Source organism: Populus alba, chromosome 11 (assembly GCF_005239225.2).
Source record: "Populus alba chromosome 11, ASM523922v2, whole genome shotgun sequence".
Lineage (NCBI taxonomy): Eukaryota > Viridiplantae > Streptophyta > Magnoliopsida > Malpighiales > Salicaceae > Populus > Populus alba.
In genome coordinates this window covers 20,750,027-20,766,183 of record NC_133294.1, presented here as the reverse complement: position 1 = coordinate 20,766,183, position 16,157 = coordinate 20,750,027, and the positions used below count along the sequence as shown (strand labels likewise).

General features: G+C 34.4%; 2 protein-coding genes across 2 annotated transcripts; both read left to right on the top strand.

The window, feature by feature from the left end:
- The first annotated feature begins 3,785 nt into the window (after positions 1-3,785).
- On the top strand, positions 3,786-8,381 carry LOC118031498 (sugar transport protein 5). Its single transcript, XM_035035926.2, has 5 exons — positions 3,786-4,041; positions 6,394-6,713; positions 6,913-7,542; positions 7,627-8,048; positions 8,165-8,381. Exons 1-5 carry the CDS (start codon positions 3,909-3,911, stop codon positions 8,184-8,186), a joined length of 1,527 nt encoding a protein of 508 aa, XP_034891817.1. The 5' UTR covers positions 3,786-3,908; the 3' UTR covers positions 8,187-8,381.
- Positions 8,382-9,076: 695 nt separating this feature from the next.
- Positions 9,077-12,322, top strand: LOC118031500 (sugar transport protein 5). Its single transcript, XM_035035928.2, has 4 exons — positions 9,077-9,218; positions 10,132-10,454; positions 10,826-11,452; positions 11,571-12,322. The coding sequence occupies exons 1-4, from the start codon at positions 9,077-9,079 to the stop codon at positions 11,991-11,993; spliced, it is 1,515 nt and encodes a 504-aa protein (XP_034891819.1). The 3' UTR covers positions 11,994-12,322.
- The last annotated feature ends 3,835 nt before the right edge of the window (positions 12,323-16,157 follow it).

Sequence of the window (16,157 nt, the reverse complement as noted above, 5' to 3'; positions counted from 1 at the left end):
GACATTTCATTTGGCAAATCTACCCCTGTTTTTGTTTCTTATAATTAAGAGGGGGCTTGCACCGCTTGCCGGTGGATGAAGGGTCTGGGAGTGTGGTAGCTGTTGATTTTCAAATAGCTTTTCGGCCGCCAGCAAGACATGTTTTTAAAAATTAAGAAAAGAAGAAAGTACAAACCGAACTATTTTAGTTAAAAAAAAAAAAAGTTTAATTAACCCCTGTACTTTTTTTTTCAGAAAAAAATAACTTTCAGTTTTTTTTTTTTTTTTTTTTTGGGAAAATGCCCATGTCTACATATAAAGAAAACCCATTAGTCATATGGCCTTATTATAATTAGGGGTGAGCAAAACTGGTTTCGGTTCGGTTTTATTTAAAAAACTAACCAAAACCGAAATTTAAAAAAACTTAAAAAATTCAAACCAAAATCGAACTGGAACCAGTTCAAACCGACCGGTTTCGGTTCGGTTTGGTTCGGGTTTTTTTTCATAAAAACCGGAAAACCTGTATTAAAGTTACCATCATAGCGCTCAGCCTGCTCAGCGAGCTTAGCCATGTAAACGTGAGTCTCTCTCTCCTTTATAAAAACCAAAACCTGTATTAATGTGTTCGGCAAAAGCAAATAGACTCTCCCTTTTAATTAAACTTTGGTCATAACACTGTTCGCAGACAAATCAATAATCACCAGAGATAATTTTTTGTAAAGGTCTGGAAGCAAAGAAAAGGGAGGCGTGCCTTAAATAGAAAAGGAGCGACTGGAGAGGAGGAGAAATAACAGATCTGAACTGTAAGTTGGGTTCGGAAAGAGGAACCGCGCTTTTCGTGATTTTATTTCCTACCATAGCTTCGATGTATTCAACCCTTTCTGTCGGAGGGCTTTTGAAGATGAAGATGGCGTGGGAGAGCCAGAGAGGGATATATTATGGATGAAGAATCGAAGATTGAGGCGCGGCTGTGAGGAGATGGAGTCGATTTTGTTACAAAGTGGGAATTGTGTGAGGTGCGGCTGTGAAGATTGAGGCGCGGCTGTGAGGAGATTTTTTTTTTTCCTATTTATAGTACCCCTTAAATCGAACCGGTTTGGTTCGGTTAGGGTTTTTCCGGTTTTCAGTTTTGGAAACCGAAATCGAACCGAACTGAAAATTTTTTGAAAAAAAATAATCGGTTTTTTTTTTCGGTTCGGTTTTTTCAGTTTTTTTTTTCTCTCTTTACTCGGTTTCTCGGTTTTTTTGCTCACCCCTAGTTATAATGGAGCCTCGAAATACCAGCCCTTCAAGGCATTTCCAGACCATCAACTCGTGTGTTTGGAGTTTTTTTTTTTTTTTTTAATTAATGTGAATGTTCTTTATATATATTTTAACTAATTTTATGAATCCTAAAAATTATAAGTTTTCTAGTGACCTTGAGGTTTGTGAGACTCGAACTGGTTATCTCTAGAAAACAAACTTGAAATCCGATCAATTGAGTTTATATTTTTTAAAATTATGTTTCAAGCTATTTAAAATAAAAGGATTATCACTATTTAAAAAAAAACAAATAAGTGCATACATTTTTAAAATTATTGGTCATTTGTATGGAGATTTTTTTTTAAAAAAAAAAAATAACAGCATTGTGCTATGTTAAATTATTCAAAAACTTTCTATTACATCTCATCTACTTTTTAAAAATTTCACATATTTGCCATGTGTTTGATGATAAAGATCTTTTAAATTATGAACTTTTTGGCTTAACAACCCTCTGTTTTTTTGTCTTTTGGATTAGCACCCCTTGTATTCCTTTTCTTTTGATTCTAATTTTTATTTTTATTATTAACGTAGATGTCCGGACCAGCTTATGCACATTTTGACTAATCCCACGGGTCCTAAAGTTAAAGACCATGTAAGCATTCAGTAGCCATCATATTAGCAACCACGAAGATTGAACTTGAAACCACAAGAAAAACAAACATTTTGGTCTCAAGCTCTTATCACTGATCACCTTCTAGACAGTTAAATCACGATGTGATTGGATGAAGGCCTATCTTAATATTGGTAACGGTACAGTAATAAATGAAAGATGAAAGGTTTTATTGATGTGATTTCATTCATATCAATTTAAAATTCAATCATTATTTGATTTAGTTGTTTCAAAATCAAATAATTTTCAATTTTGAATCTTGAATTGAAAAACTAAAAACTCATGTTTTTTTTTTGTTTGGTTTGATTTTAAAAATGATTTTTTTTTTTAAGGTTTGGAGGATTGTTTTAATAGTTTTTTGAGTTGATTTAAGCAGTCACGAATGCAAAGTTCCAAATGTGATGATAAAATGGATTCTAATCTAAATACAATCATGGTTCATTATATATATAATAAATAAACAATTTTAATATTAAATAATAAAATTAAAAAAACTTTTTAAAAACACTATTCAAGTGAACAATGCTGCCATGTGAGGAGGGAATATTGAATTCACTTCATCTAAAAATACAAAAAAAAAAAATAAAAATCCCTGAGTTAACCCATCAAAAAATTAAATTGAAAAAAATTCAACTAAAAAAACTCGAGTTATCTCACCAAAACTACAATTTGAATCATGAGATCAAGATAAACAAACTCAATATTAAAAAAATAAAATAATTTTTTTTTTTACAAAAAAATATATTTAAATAAATAGAGAGGAGAGGAATAGTTAATTTCCCTCCTCAATTAGTTGATGTTAATTAATAATAATAATAATAATAATAATATGCCATGGACTCGGGAAATGCACTGGACACAATGATTCCATCACCCACGAATACACTTATTTAAGATTGTGTTAGTTGTGTGATTTAAAGTATTTTTTATTTAGAAATGTATCAAAATAATTTTTTTTTAAAATTATTTTTAACATCAATATATCAAAATAACATAAAACTATAATTATATATATATTTTTATCATTTTAAACAAAAAATAATTCAAAATTTAAGATAATATACTTCCATCACCCACATACATTATTTAAGATTGTGTTAGTTTGTGGTGATTTAAAGTATTTTTTATTTAGAAATGTATCAAAATAATTTTTTTTTTAAAATTATTTTTAACATCAATATATCAAAATAACATAAAACTATAATTATATATATATTTTTATCATTTTAAACAAAAAAATAATTCAAAATTTAAGATAATATAGTTTACACCGCACGCGTTTCCAAAGACACCTGATTAATCCAAATACAAGTGATGCCTTCTGGAAAAGCTGGTTTCATGATCCAGACCAAACCATGGAAGAAGAATGGAAGGTGCATGCTTTCCTCGTGAGTCGTGACCAACTACCATCTTCCGGTCCTTCAGGCGATTGGCCATCAGAGCATCTAAAAGTCATATACATGGTTACAAGAGATTGGGACTTGGGAGTTTCTTTGCTTAAAAATTTTGTCTAGAGCGTTGGCGTGTCAATGAAACACGATGATTAGTTAAATTGGTGTTTATTATTTATTACCACAAAGTAAACTTAGATCTGGTAGAATCTTCTGTAAAAAAATATAGAGGAACGTTTACATAAGAAGATTGAAATAAGGAATTCTTCTGCCTCTCTTTTATTTTTTTAAAAAAGCGTAGTTCCATAGGAACATGGTGCGCCTAGGAAAGAGGGAGAATTGATGATAAACCTACCAGCATTTCCAACCACAATAATAACACAATAATACTAATGACTAGCTGCTACATGACGTGGACGTTTAAACACGTAAAGGACAAGTGGTGCTCCAACTATTTGACTATAAAACTATTCTCTTAGCTGGATGCTGAGTTGCCTTGGACAAATTAAGTTCTCTCTCTCTTGACCTCAGCAGGTGCTCCTACTATTTAAGCACTCTCTCTCGACTTAAACAGTGCTCCCCCCTAGTTAATTTTGGACTCGAGGAGGAGTTAATCAAAGGAGGAAATGGCCGGAGGAGGTTTTGTTGCCAATGGACCTGCCAGTGGCTTTAACGGTAAGATAACTGTGCCGGTGGTGATCACTTGCATCGTTGCTGCATCAAGTGGTCTCATTTTCGGCTATGACATTGGGATTTCAGGTACTTTGAATTCATGTTTTTAAGATTAATGTTTGTTGCGGGGTAATTAATCTATACATCACGTAACAAGCTATGCTGTTTTTTTCTTCTGTCATGGAAGATTTCATAGCCTGTTTTGATGTTATGCATAAACTTTGTTGGCCGTTTCGAAATCATATCAAATCCGCGCATGGTTAGAGGCCAGAAGTTAAATTGATAGCGGGGCTAATTCATATTTTCAGAGTATTAAAACCGATCAATGATATTGCTTTGCTTGTTATTCTAAATAGAATAATAAAATTAAAAAAAAAAAGTACTAACAAAAAACTCAGGGGAAAGGGAAGTTACTGTAGCCCTTGACTCGTAATGCTATTTATTAGAATATTGTTAGTTTTCTGACAGATTTGTTTCTGACTGAGAAAACCGTTGTGATAGTATTTTTACCATTATTTATTTTTAAATTGTTTGAGGTAGATTAATCTTTTAATTTTTTAAAACAATTAAATTATTTTGCTACCTCATAAAAAAAACAATGTCTTAAGCCCAATGGCTTCTATGTCTTATTTTTTAAATTAAAGTTAAATTGTTTAATTACCTTGGGCTCAGAATTAACAAGACTATCTTTGGAGGATGTTTAGATTTTTTTATTATAGTTTTTTTTTATTAACTCATGCGCATTCTTATATTTTAATAAATATTTAATATTAAAAAATCATTCTTTTTTATTAAATTTTAATTACTTTATTACTCTCGGCTTCAAAATGATCATAACCATGTTTAAGGGGTTTTGTGGTTTTTTCATCATGGTTTTTTTTTATTAATATCAAGTTAATCCAGGAGCATTTTTATATTTTAATAAAAAATTTATCAATTTTATCATTAAACATTTATATTATTAGTGATTATATTCTATTTTTTCTTTATTTGTCTTCAATATGATTTTTTGTGAAATTTCAAAATGACTCGGGTTGTCTTGGATATTTTTATTTGCTGTTTTTAGTTGGATTTACCTTGTCAAGTTTTTTAAATTATTATTTTTTAAAAAAATTTTCTTTTAATATTTATAAATTGAGAATTTTTTTTTCACCATTCAAGATTAAAATTTTTTAATATTAAAATTTGTAATTTTTTTTTTTATCTTATTTATTTATTTATCTATCTCAATCCCGTCATTTAAACTACAAGTTTTGCGGGGTAGCTCTATAGCGAAAAATTAATATCGCTATCCTGCGCAGATTTAGGGAAAGTCTAAGGCTATAAGCATCCGGAATGCTTTTTGCTAAACTTTTCTGACCATCCTACTGTTATTTAATTTAATAATACATATGAAAGCGGATTGTCGGTAATTTGAATTACCTGGATTCATGCAACCTTTGTAAGATATTAAGAAAGTAGAAATTTATGAACATGGTCCGGTGAATTTTGAGAGGCTGCGAAAGGGAGCTGCATAGTTAGGTGGTATACAGTGTCTCATATTTGAGGTAGCTGAAGTTTGATTTGGATTCTAAAACTCGTGGCGCATTATAAGATGATAATTTACTAGGTAGCGTTAGAAAAAAGAAAAGACCTAGGAACCAACAGACTTGGAGTTAGGAACGATTTGTGTTTAAAAAAAATATACAAAATATAGGATTGACCTGATTTTATAAAAAAATTACTGATTTTTTTTGGGTGAAAACAATATTATTTTAATTTTTTATTTTTAAAAAATTAAGGTCAAATTGATCCTCTTGACTCATAACTTAAGTCTTACTTAAAACTATAATAAAAAAAACTTTTTATCCTTACATGTATTGCATTAGCTGAACAAGTTTAAAATTATTTTATAGGTTTTATTTTAGAAATAAAAAATAAAAAAATATTGTTTTTAAATACGTATTTTTTATATATATCTTGTTTTGAAATTATAGAAACTCCCTTAAAAAATATTTTAGTGACGAATTTATTTAAGTGGGTCACATGCAATGAATGATTCACTTGTCTTCGTACAAAAAATATGACCCGCTCTGATACATTTTTTGATATTCATTCGTCTCATTAAATTTTATTTTTATTATACAGTGTAGTAATTGAAACTTTAATGTAGCTTCAGGATTTCTTTCTCATCTCTCTCAATTGTGATTTATGCTAGCTCATTTAATATATATATATATATATTAAATGTCTTGTTTTTTAATTGCATATGTATAGTTATTTCACAAATGTTTTTCAACTATGTTATTTCGTTGTTTTCGTGTTAATATAAGTAAAAATACCCATTATCATTATTATTTACAATGGGGGCATAAAAATCTGGGTGGAGCACACCCTTGTATCCCTTTTTTTTCCACTCAAATCAACTGCTCTGAATATGATCATTCCGTCATTATGCAGGTGGCGTAACAACAATGGCACCATTTCTAATTAAATTTTTCCCTGACGTATTCAGAAAGGCATCAAAGGTCAAAACAAACATGTATTGTCAATTTGATAGCCAAGTTTTAACAGCTTTCACATCATCACTCTACATAGCAGGGCTAGCTTCTTCCCTTGTAGCTAGCCGCCTCACTGCAGCAGTGGGCCGCAAGAACACCATGGTGATTGGTGGCTGCACTTTCCTTGCCGGTGCCGCCATCAATGGTGGCGCTGCCAATATTGCCATGCTCCTACTTGGTCGTATTTTGCTTGGATTTGGGGTTGGTTTCACTAACCAGGTTAGTGGATCCTTTCTTGGACTTGGATTAGGCAGTTGAAACTCATGTTGACAAGCCCTCTGAAATGTAATTTAACTCCATAAATATAATTCAACGTTACACGAGAGAAAAGTCTCCTCGCCTAGAGGGCTATATGAACCTGGAGTTTTACAATTTAGTTGTTCTTCACTAAAGTTACTACCCTTGTGTTTGAATGAAGGCAACTCCTGTTTACCTATCAGAGGTAGCACCTCCAAAATGGCGTGGTGCGTTCAGCACTGGCTTCCAGTTTTTTATTGGCGTTGGGGTAGTAGCAGCCAATTGCATAAATTTTGGAATGGCGAAGCATAGCTGGGGATGGCGTTTCTCCCTCGGCCTCGCCGTCGTACCCGCTGCTATAATGACAATTGGTGCGCTCTTCATCTCAGATACGCCAAGTAGCCTAGTGGAGCGTGGCAAGATCGAACAAGCTCGACATTCTCTGACCAAAGTTCGAGGAATCAACAGTAACGTGGATGCTGAACTAGCTGATCTTCTCAAGTTCAATGAGATGGCAAAAGATGCCAAAAAGGAACCTTTTTTGACCATATTGGAGAGGCAGTACAGGCCTCACCTGGTGATGGCATTTGCTATACCTTTTTTCCAACAGCTAACTGGGATTAACATCATTGCATTCTACGCGCCAGTTATTTTTCAATCAGTTGGCTTTGGAAGCGATTCGGCATTAATTGCAGCTATTGTGCTAGGATTAGTTAATCTTGGTTCAATCCTCGTCTCCACGGGGATGGTTGACCGGCATGGTCGAAGATTTCTGTTCATAATTGGAGGGATTCAAATGTTCATCTGTCAGGTATGAACCATCCAATGTGGTTATTTAATCACATGCACAGTGTTTTAAGGAAGATTTTAACATTTTAAGATGCATTTTTTGAAGGTTGCGGTGACCATAGTGCTGGCTGTCACTACGGGCATTTCAGGCACGAAGCACATCTCCAAGAGCCACGGCGTCCTGTTACTTGTTTTTATGTGCATCTATGCTGCTGGTTTTGGGTGGTCTTGGGGTCCCCTTAGCTGGCTCGTGCCAAGTGAAATATTTCCTATGAAAATTCGATCCACAGGCCAAAGCATAACTGTTGCTGTGAATTTTGCTACTACATTTGTGCTATCACAAACCTTTTTGACCATGCTATGTCACTTCAAATTTGGCACATTCCTATTCTATGCTGGTTGGATTGCCTTGATGACGGTTTTTATAGTACTTTTCTTGCCGGAGACAAAAGGAATTCCCTTGGACTCGATGCATGAAGTGTGGCAACGGCACTGGTATTGGGGTCGGTTTGTTCGAGGCGGTGGGAGGTAAATCTTGGCCTAACAAAATTTGGTTTTGAGATTTGCTCAATTGAATGCTGGAAGAAATATTAACAAAAGTAAAATCCTGTTCTGTTTTCTCCCACGCACTGTTCTCTTACCAGACGGGTCTCTGAAGCATTGTAAGAGTTCGTATCATGTAAGATTATATGTTTTGCATCTAGTACGCAGTAGTTCGTTGCTCCGGACCTTGAGCAAGACAGGGGAGGAGGAGGTGATCAAGGGTTTCCTGTTCAATTGCCAAGAGTGTGGGTAAACAATTATAAATTATCTTGTAATTTATCAAAATTAATTAAATAGCTCTTTGATTATTGTTGACCATGTTTAGTTTTACAGTCTCTGTTTTAAAAATTGTTTTATTTTCTCATTGGTATACACGATTAATATATTTTTAAATAAAAAATACTTTAAAAAATAATTACAACGATGGATGGATGGATAGTGATGCCTAAAAACAGTGTTTCCAAAAGGTCAAAAATGGGATGAGAATCAAAAGAAAAACTATCGTGACACAAAGAGGTGCAACGACGTCGTTTAGGTCTACTGCTAATGGGCTGTTGATTCATCAGATAACTCTGGTATTATTGGTTTGTCAACCATGTATAATCTGTTTGGGCACAAGGAAAATTAAATAATGTCATCGATATCGGACAAGGAAATCATGACTGATTTGTTCGCAAGCAGTTACACAACCTGTCTGTTTCTCGTTAGGCCGAAGAAAATAGCATATTTCTACTCTTGCCAACAAACTACAGGCCTTTTTTGTTTTTTTTTGGTATCTCCAACGTCCGTCCTTGCTGTCAAGGACAGCAGTAAAGAACTGTCATTCTGTTATGCTCGTTCTGCCCTTGTAGGAGAGCAACAGACCTGTCTCTTTAAATCAAAGGCTTGTCTGATCTATCTGGTTGCTAAAGCTCTTGCCTAACCTCTCCCCTTTGTTTTTCCAATTAAATTTCTGATATCTTTTCCTGTTAATTAGGAGTCCAAGAAATTAAGGATTAAACTGTACGTAGGAAATGGCAGTTGCCCTTGAGATTGGAGATGCCAATAACTTAGACGGGAATAATAATTCTGGGAAGATAACATTGTCAGTGTTGATAACATGCATCGTTGCTGCATCAGGCGGCCTCATTTTTGGCTACGACATTGGAATTTCAGGTACTTAATTCTTGCTATACATACCTGTGTAATTGCATGGCAAGAGTTCTTTATATTAATTGATCAAATAAATGAGGGCTTATGAGTTGGTTAAATAAATGCCACCAATTGAAGATTGCACGTAGCTGTTAAAATAGAATATTGAATAACCTGAACGTGGCCAGAGCTTTGAAACCTAAAAAGTGAAGGCTAGCTTCAAGTTACTATAATCATAGGGTGGTGATTCCCTCATCAATTCTGTTCCTCTTGCACCTGGGATATCCAGAATATTCTGATTAGTCACAATCTGACAAAAGGTAGTTACTAATTCATGGAATCATGATAGACATGGTTTGCTGACAAAAACGTAATACATCCTTCTTACTTCTTAAAATGTTCATTTTAATCCATTTGGGAGGCTCATTGTGCCTATTGCGTAGTTGTTTCTTCTCTCCTAGGCGAACAACAATACTTCTGTCATGTCAACAAAATTGGGCATTCTAATTCGGTCTTGGGTTTGGATTGTTGTTGGGTGGATATTTGCTGTCCTTTTTCAGTATGTTTTTTTCTTTTCTTTCTAGTTCATTAGAATGTCCGTTAACAGATTAATCTGTTATATATATTTTTTTCTTTTTATTTTCCACATGTTTAAAATCTTCTAAATTGAATTCAATTTAGATGTTTTAATGAAATCTATTTTTTTTTAGTGTTAACAATTGAATTTCAATAAAACTTAATCTCCAAAAATACAACAAAAATAAATTAGAGATCACCCTTCTAATTTACAATTTAATTTAAAGTGAAGGGATTTAATGTTAAAACTAACTTTTTTTTAAAATACCTATCTAGCTTTTTTTAAGGATATTGGAAAGAGTTATAGAGCTATTCCGTATAATCAAAATTTATTAATTAATATGATGCTGTCAATTCACAGGAGGTGTTACAACAATGCCATCTTTTCTTGAGAAATTCTTTCCTTCAGTGGCGAAGCAGGCTGCAGAGGCCAAAAACACAAACATGTACTGTATGTATGACAGCCATGCCTTGACATTATTCACGTCATCTCTCTACATTGCAGGGTTAGTTGCATCACCTGTAGCTAGCCGCCTCATAGCTACAACGGGTCGGAAAAACGTCATGCTCCTAGGTGGTTGCATCTTCTTTGCTGGTGCTGCCATGAACGGCTTGGCTGCAAATGTTGCCATGCTCATTCTGGGTAGATTCATGCTTGGCTTTGGGGTTGGTTTCAATAACCAGGTTGGCTACCTCTTTCCAATACTTTCTCATATGGAATTGAAAATCATGTTAAAAAAGCCCTCTAACATAATCGAACCCACTCTAACGCATGATAACTGATATCAGAAACCTAAAAACGAAATCGTTAAGACATTTTTCTGTATAATAATTTAGGTATACCACTAATCTTACAAAATTTTGCTGACTGGCTGAAAGGGCACTCATCATGTATTAAATTTTTCTTTAATCAAGGTGGTGCGGATCTTATCACATTTAACATGAGAATCATTATTAAATGAAATTAGTTTATAAAACCTATTATATGCACTTCAGAAATTAGTTTATAAAATATTGTCAAAATTTTCTAACATATTACGAGTGTTGAAATGAAGGCAACTCCGGTTTACCTATCAGAGGTGGCGCCACCAAAATGGCGTGGTGCGTTCAGCACGGGCTTTCAATTCTTTAATGGAATTGGGGTGTTATCAGCCAATTGCATAAATTTTTTCGTGGCCAAGCACAGCTGGGGATGGCGTTTATCCCTCGGCCTTGCTGCTGTGCCCGCTGCTATAATGACAATAGGTGCATTCTACATCCTAGACACGCCTAGCAGCCTAGTGGAGCGTGGCAAACTCGTAGAAGCTCGGCAGTCTCTGATTAAAATCCGAGGAAATAAAAGTAACGTGGACGATGAACTAACTGATCTTGTTAACTCTAGTGAACTCGCTAAAGCTGCCCACGAACCTCTTAAGACTATATTTGAGAGGCGTAATAGACCACACCTAGTGATGGCAATCGCCATTCCCTTTTTTCAACAATTCACTGGGATTGGTGTAGTGGCATTCTATACGCCAGTTGTCTTTTCATCAGTTGGCTCTGGACAACATTCCGCTTTAACTGCAGCAATTGTTCTAGGTGCAGTTAACCTTGGTTCAATCCTTGTGTCGACGGTTGTGGTGGATCGTTATGGTCGAAGGTTATTATTCATAATTGGAGGAATTCAAATGTTCATATGTCAGGTATGAATCTAATTAACAAAAAAAATGTAGCCATATAAATATCATACGCACAACATTGGTCTAATTTAAGGCAAATTCTAACATTTTTATTGATGTATGTTGTGGCTTTTTTATGAAGGTTGCATTGTCTATTCTGCTTTATATCGCAACAGGTGCTGCAGGCACTGAGAAGATCCCCAAGGGCTATGACCTATTGCTACTCGTTTTCATGTGCATCTATGCTGCTGGTTTCGGCTGGTCTTGGAATCCTCTAACCGTGCTCATTCCTAGTGAAATCTTCCCTATGAGAATTCGAGCCACGGGAGTAAGCATAAATATTGCCGTGGCTTTCTCTGCTACGTTTGTACTATCACAGTTCTTCTTAACCATGTTATGTCACCTCAAATACAGCCTATTTCTGTTCTATGGCTGTTGGATTGCCGTGATGACGGTCTTCGTTGTGGTTTTTTTGCCGGAGACAAGAGGAATTCCTTTGGAAAAAATGGATGAGGTGTGGATGAAGCACTGGTACTGGCGTCGATTTGTTGGAGGGCAGTTGTAGCTAGGTGTTGAAATTTATGGCTTAAATTGGATAATGCGGTGGTACTGCTCCATGGGAGTTCTATTGTCAAGAAGATGAATGAGAATTTGAATTTGATTGATAATGATCACATTAGAGACCTAAAGGTCTGGCCTTCGAAGATAGCGGAGGTTGTGTCGTATTCAAATTCTTTGAATTCAAACCAGTCAATGTCTAGTGTCAAGAGATTGGGTAGAATAAGATTTGGACTTAGCTTGGCACTTGTTTCCTAATTGGAAATGTACTTCGCAAACTATTGTAGAAATTTCAGAAAAAAGGAAAGGCACCTTTGTTTGTAATTCTGTCATAAAAAAGAATTAGTGTGGTACTCGATCGATACGTTCACTACAAGATTTAACAGTTTTACTGACAGAATTTTTCCGTCGGCGTAAGACACATATTCTATCGGTAATAAATTTACCGACTAAATCACCGACGGAGAATTTTCGTCGGTGAATCTCTCGTCGGTAATAATATTACCGACGGATTTACTGGCGGACCAGACGCGTCAGTAAATTTTTTTTATTACCGATGGATTTACCAACGGATTTACCGACGGAAATCCGTCAGTAATTATTTAAAAACATTTTAAAAAAAATTTATTTTATTAAATTATAAAATAATTAAATAAACATAAATCAACATTGTATAATATATACTCAAAATGCTTGGAAAAAAGAATAAGAAAATCAACTCAAACAAATTTGTAACAAATAAATAAAACAAAAAAATTAATTCAACTAAAAAATTCATATGAAAAAAATGAAGTTGCAATTGCTAAAAATTTAAAAATCCTATAAATAAATCAACTAAAAATTGATCTCATATGAAAAAAAAAACTCACAACAACATTTATACAATTATTAAGAACAAAATCAATTAAAATTAAATAGAAAACAAATATAGTGAAAAATCATGAAAAAATAAGAAAAAAGAAAGATCTTACCTTAATATACTTGCAAGTGAAGCTAAGGAAAAAAAAATTCATGAAGCATATTAATTAAAGAAAACTAAGAGGATAAAAGAAGAAAGAAGAAGAAGGAAGAAGAAGACATACCCGAGCATGGAGGAAAAGAGAAGGAGATGAGGAGAGAAAAGAAGAGAAAGAAATAGATATTGATGTTTTTACATATAGTGAAGAAGAAGAAGTAGAAGTAGTAGAAGAAGAAGAAGAAGAAGACATAGAAGAAGAAGAAGAAGAAATGAGTCTGTCTCTTGTGAAATAAGTGGATTCAGGTTTTTTATTGAGGCGTGTTACCGACGGATAATTGAATATTAATATTTTTTAATTATTCCGTCGGTAATATTTAATTTAAATTTTCAATTTCGTAAAAAGTTTTCAAAAACCGCCAAAAATTACCGATGATTTTTCAATCCATCGGTGATTCCGTCTGTAATATTTAAATGAAAATTTTAAATCAATTGAATTTTTTCAGAAAACCGCCAAAACACGCCGATGAATTTTCAATCCGTCGGTGATTTTGTCCGTAAAGTAAAACAATTAACAGTGCAATTGGAAGATAAACAGTTCTAGAGCTCTCTGTAAAATACCGACGGAAAAATTCCGTCGGTAATTCCCTTTGTAATTGACATGGTGAACAGTGTTCACAGTTTACCAACGGATTTCCCGACGGAAAAATTCCGTCGGTAATTCTGTTGGTAAAAAATGACATGTCATTTTTTTTTTGCTTTGCTTTATTTTTTTTTTCCCACGGCAATTCCCTCGGTATATACCGTGGGAATCTTTCCGTCAGTAAAATCCCTCGGAAATATTTCCGTCGGTAAAATCCCTCGAAAATTTACCGACGGAAATATTCCCTCGGTATTTTCGTTTGTATTTATTGATTTTCTGGTAGTGGTTGGCCAATAAGCTGAAGCAACGATCCGAATCGTGCACTGAATCAGTTTCAAACGATGGTGTAGGAAAAAAAAAAATGCAAAAAACCGAGTAACACTCTGGATCACAGCTGAGAGACAAGAAATTGTTAATTCCTTTGTGTGCAACCTTTTTTTTTGCCTCTAAGAAGAGACGCGTGAGAGCAAAACAAAGAGTCGCATGCTTTAACGTAGTAACCATGATCGAACAAGGTTGTAGGGAGGAGAGATTACTCCGGAGCACCATAAGATTTTGAGGGGTGGAAAAACTTGGTAAGTGATAATATAAAAAATGCAACGCTAATTGAAAGACAAATTGTCAAGAAAACGTGAAGATCAACAACAATAGTGGCAGACAACAAACATAACCTACGCTTTATCAAAATAGATAATTCAACGTTATGCAAAAATAAAGAGTAATTTGGAGGGGGGGAATAAAGCTGCTGAAGAAATGGAAGAAGGGCAAACGAACAGATAGTCGCTGCAGACCTTTCAAAAGCACCAAGGCATAGCTGGACAGCTACTGGTCCTGCATTGATATTATGAGTATTGCTGATCAAAGTGAAAATGAAAAGCAAAAAATTGAGCTGCTAGAGGTGCACATGGCAGGACATAGCATGTATATCTTAGCGTATGGAGAAAGACTGAAGCAAAATAACAGCAAGTGTAAGAAAAATTGGGAGAGGAAAAAGAATGTACAGACAAACAGGAAAAGGTTAGCAGAAGTTGCTGAGAAAACAACACAGCAAACATATAAATTTAATTAGCTACCCTCTGGTTTAGTTGACATATGCAGAAAGAAATGAGAGGAAGGCAGCAAAAAATTTTCATCAAGGCAAAGCATAAATCACATTGAAAACAGGTCACTAACAATCCACAACATAACATCGTCGCAACCAGCACTTGGCGACATTAAGTTCAGATGGGAATCCCTAGAGAAATAGGGAACCTAGGCAGGGAAAACACCAGCGAAAAGTGCAAAAACAGCTTAAAACAATAAGGATGGAGGCGTAATTAAAAAAAACCAATGCCAAGCTCAAATCAACACCCACGCATCAAATACCTCAGATGTAAACCAGCACCTAAAAACATTAAATCTGGGCGTAATGGCCAAGCCATCCAGCAACCTGTACCTTTCATTATCCATGCTGGGTTGTTTTCCACCACAAAAACAAAATTGCAACTGTAGCCTGCCTCTTTACTGGAAGGTTCAGCAACACATACGTATTGTAATCAAGCACTTTGACAAATGGAAGAATTAAAAATAAACATTTGCGCAATTGTTTTATATATATATATATAAACGACAATCACATGCTTATTTAACATATGCAATTTGAAACACTTCGGAAAATTAGAAAAAAAAAACAATGGAAACGTCGATGGAAAATATTCCGTCGTTGTTCACCGATTAAAAATTGCAATGGAAAATTTTCATACATAATTTTCAATGGAAACGGCAACGAAATAAAAGAAAAATCCATCGACATTTATAACTTGATTTCTCTTAAGGATAAACCGATGGAACATAGTAGTGAATTTCTCTCTCCCGCTTCCCGTTGTTCAGCGCGAACGCCCGAAGTACTGACTGACTTCCTCTTTAGCCCCAAGATTGTATGACCCTCTTGCTCGTCTTCTCTTGCTTCGAACCACCTTCACCATGAATTACTTTCTGGAAGCAAGCCGCCACACCTCCCCTGTGAAAGCAGTAAGGTCAAGTAGAATTCCGATCCTAGCTGACCCTACCCGGAGATCTCTTCAAGCTTTGTTCGATTGGCTCAGAGTCCGTGCGCCATTTGAGAGAGGAAAGATTCCCGATTGATGAACAAGAAGGAAAATCAAATTACCGATATAATTTTCTGTCGATTTAAAAGGAATTAAAACCTGACAATCCTCCCCCTATTTTATCTTCTTCGATTCCTTGATTTCAATTTAAACCCTTAACTCAATTTATTCTAATTTTTTATAGTCCCCCCCTCTATAATCCAGCCACCCCATTCCGCTGGCGCTGATGTAACCGCCCTTTCTTTGTTTTTTTATTTTTTTCAAGTTTTACTAGTAAGAAAATTCTTATTTTTATTGCAACATCCATTTATATTTAAAGTTAATTTATTAAAAATTATTTATAGACTTTATAGTTTGCATTTATATTGATTTTTTTACTTGTTTTATAATAATAATCTTATTGTATTAATATACAATTTATACTTCAAGATTTGTTTGGGATTTGAAGAAAATAAATTTAATTTGTCACTTGATGAATGAAACTGA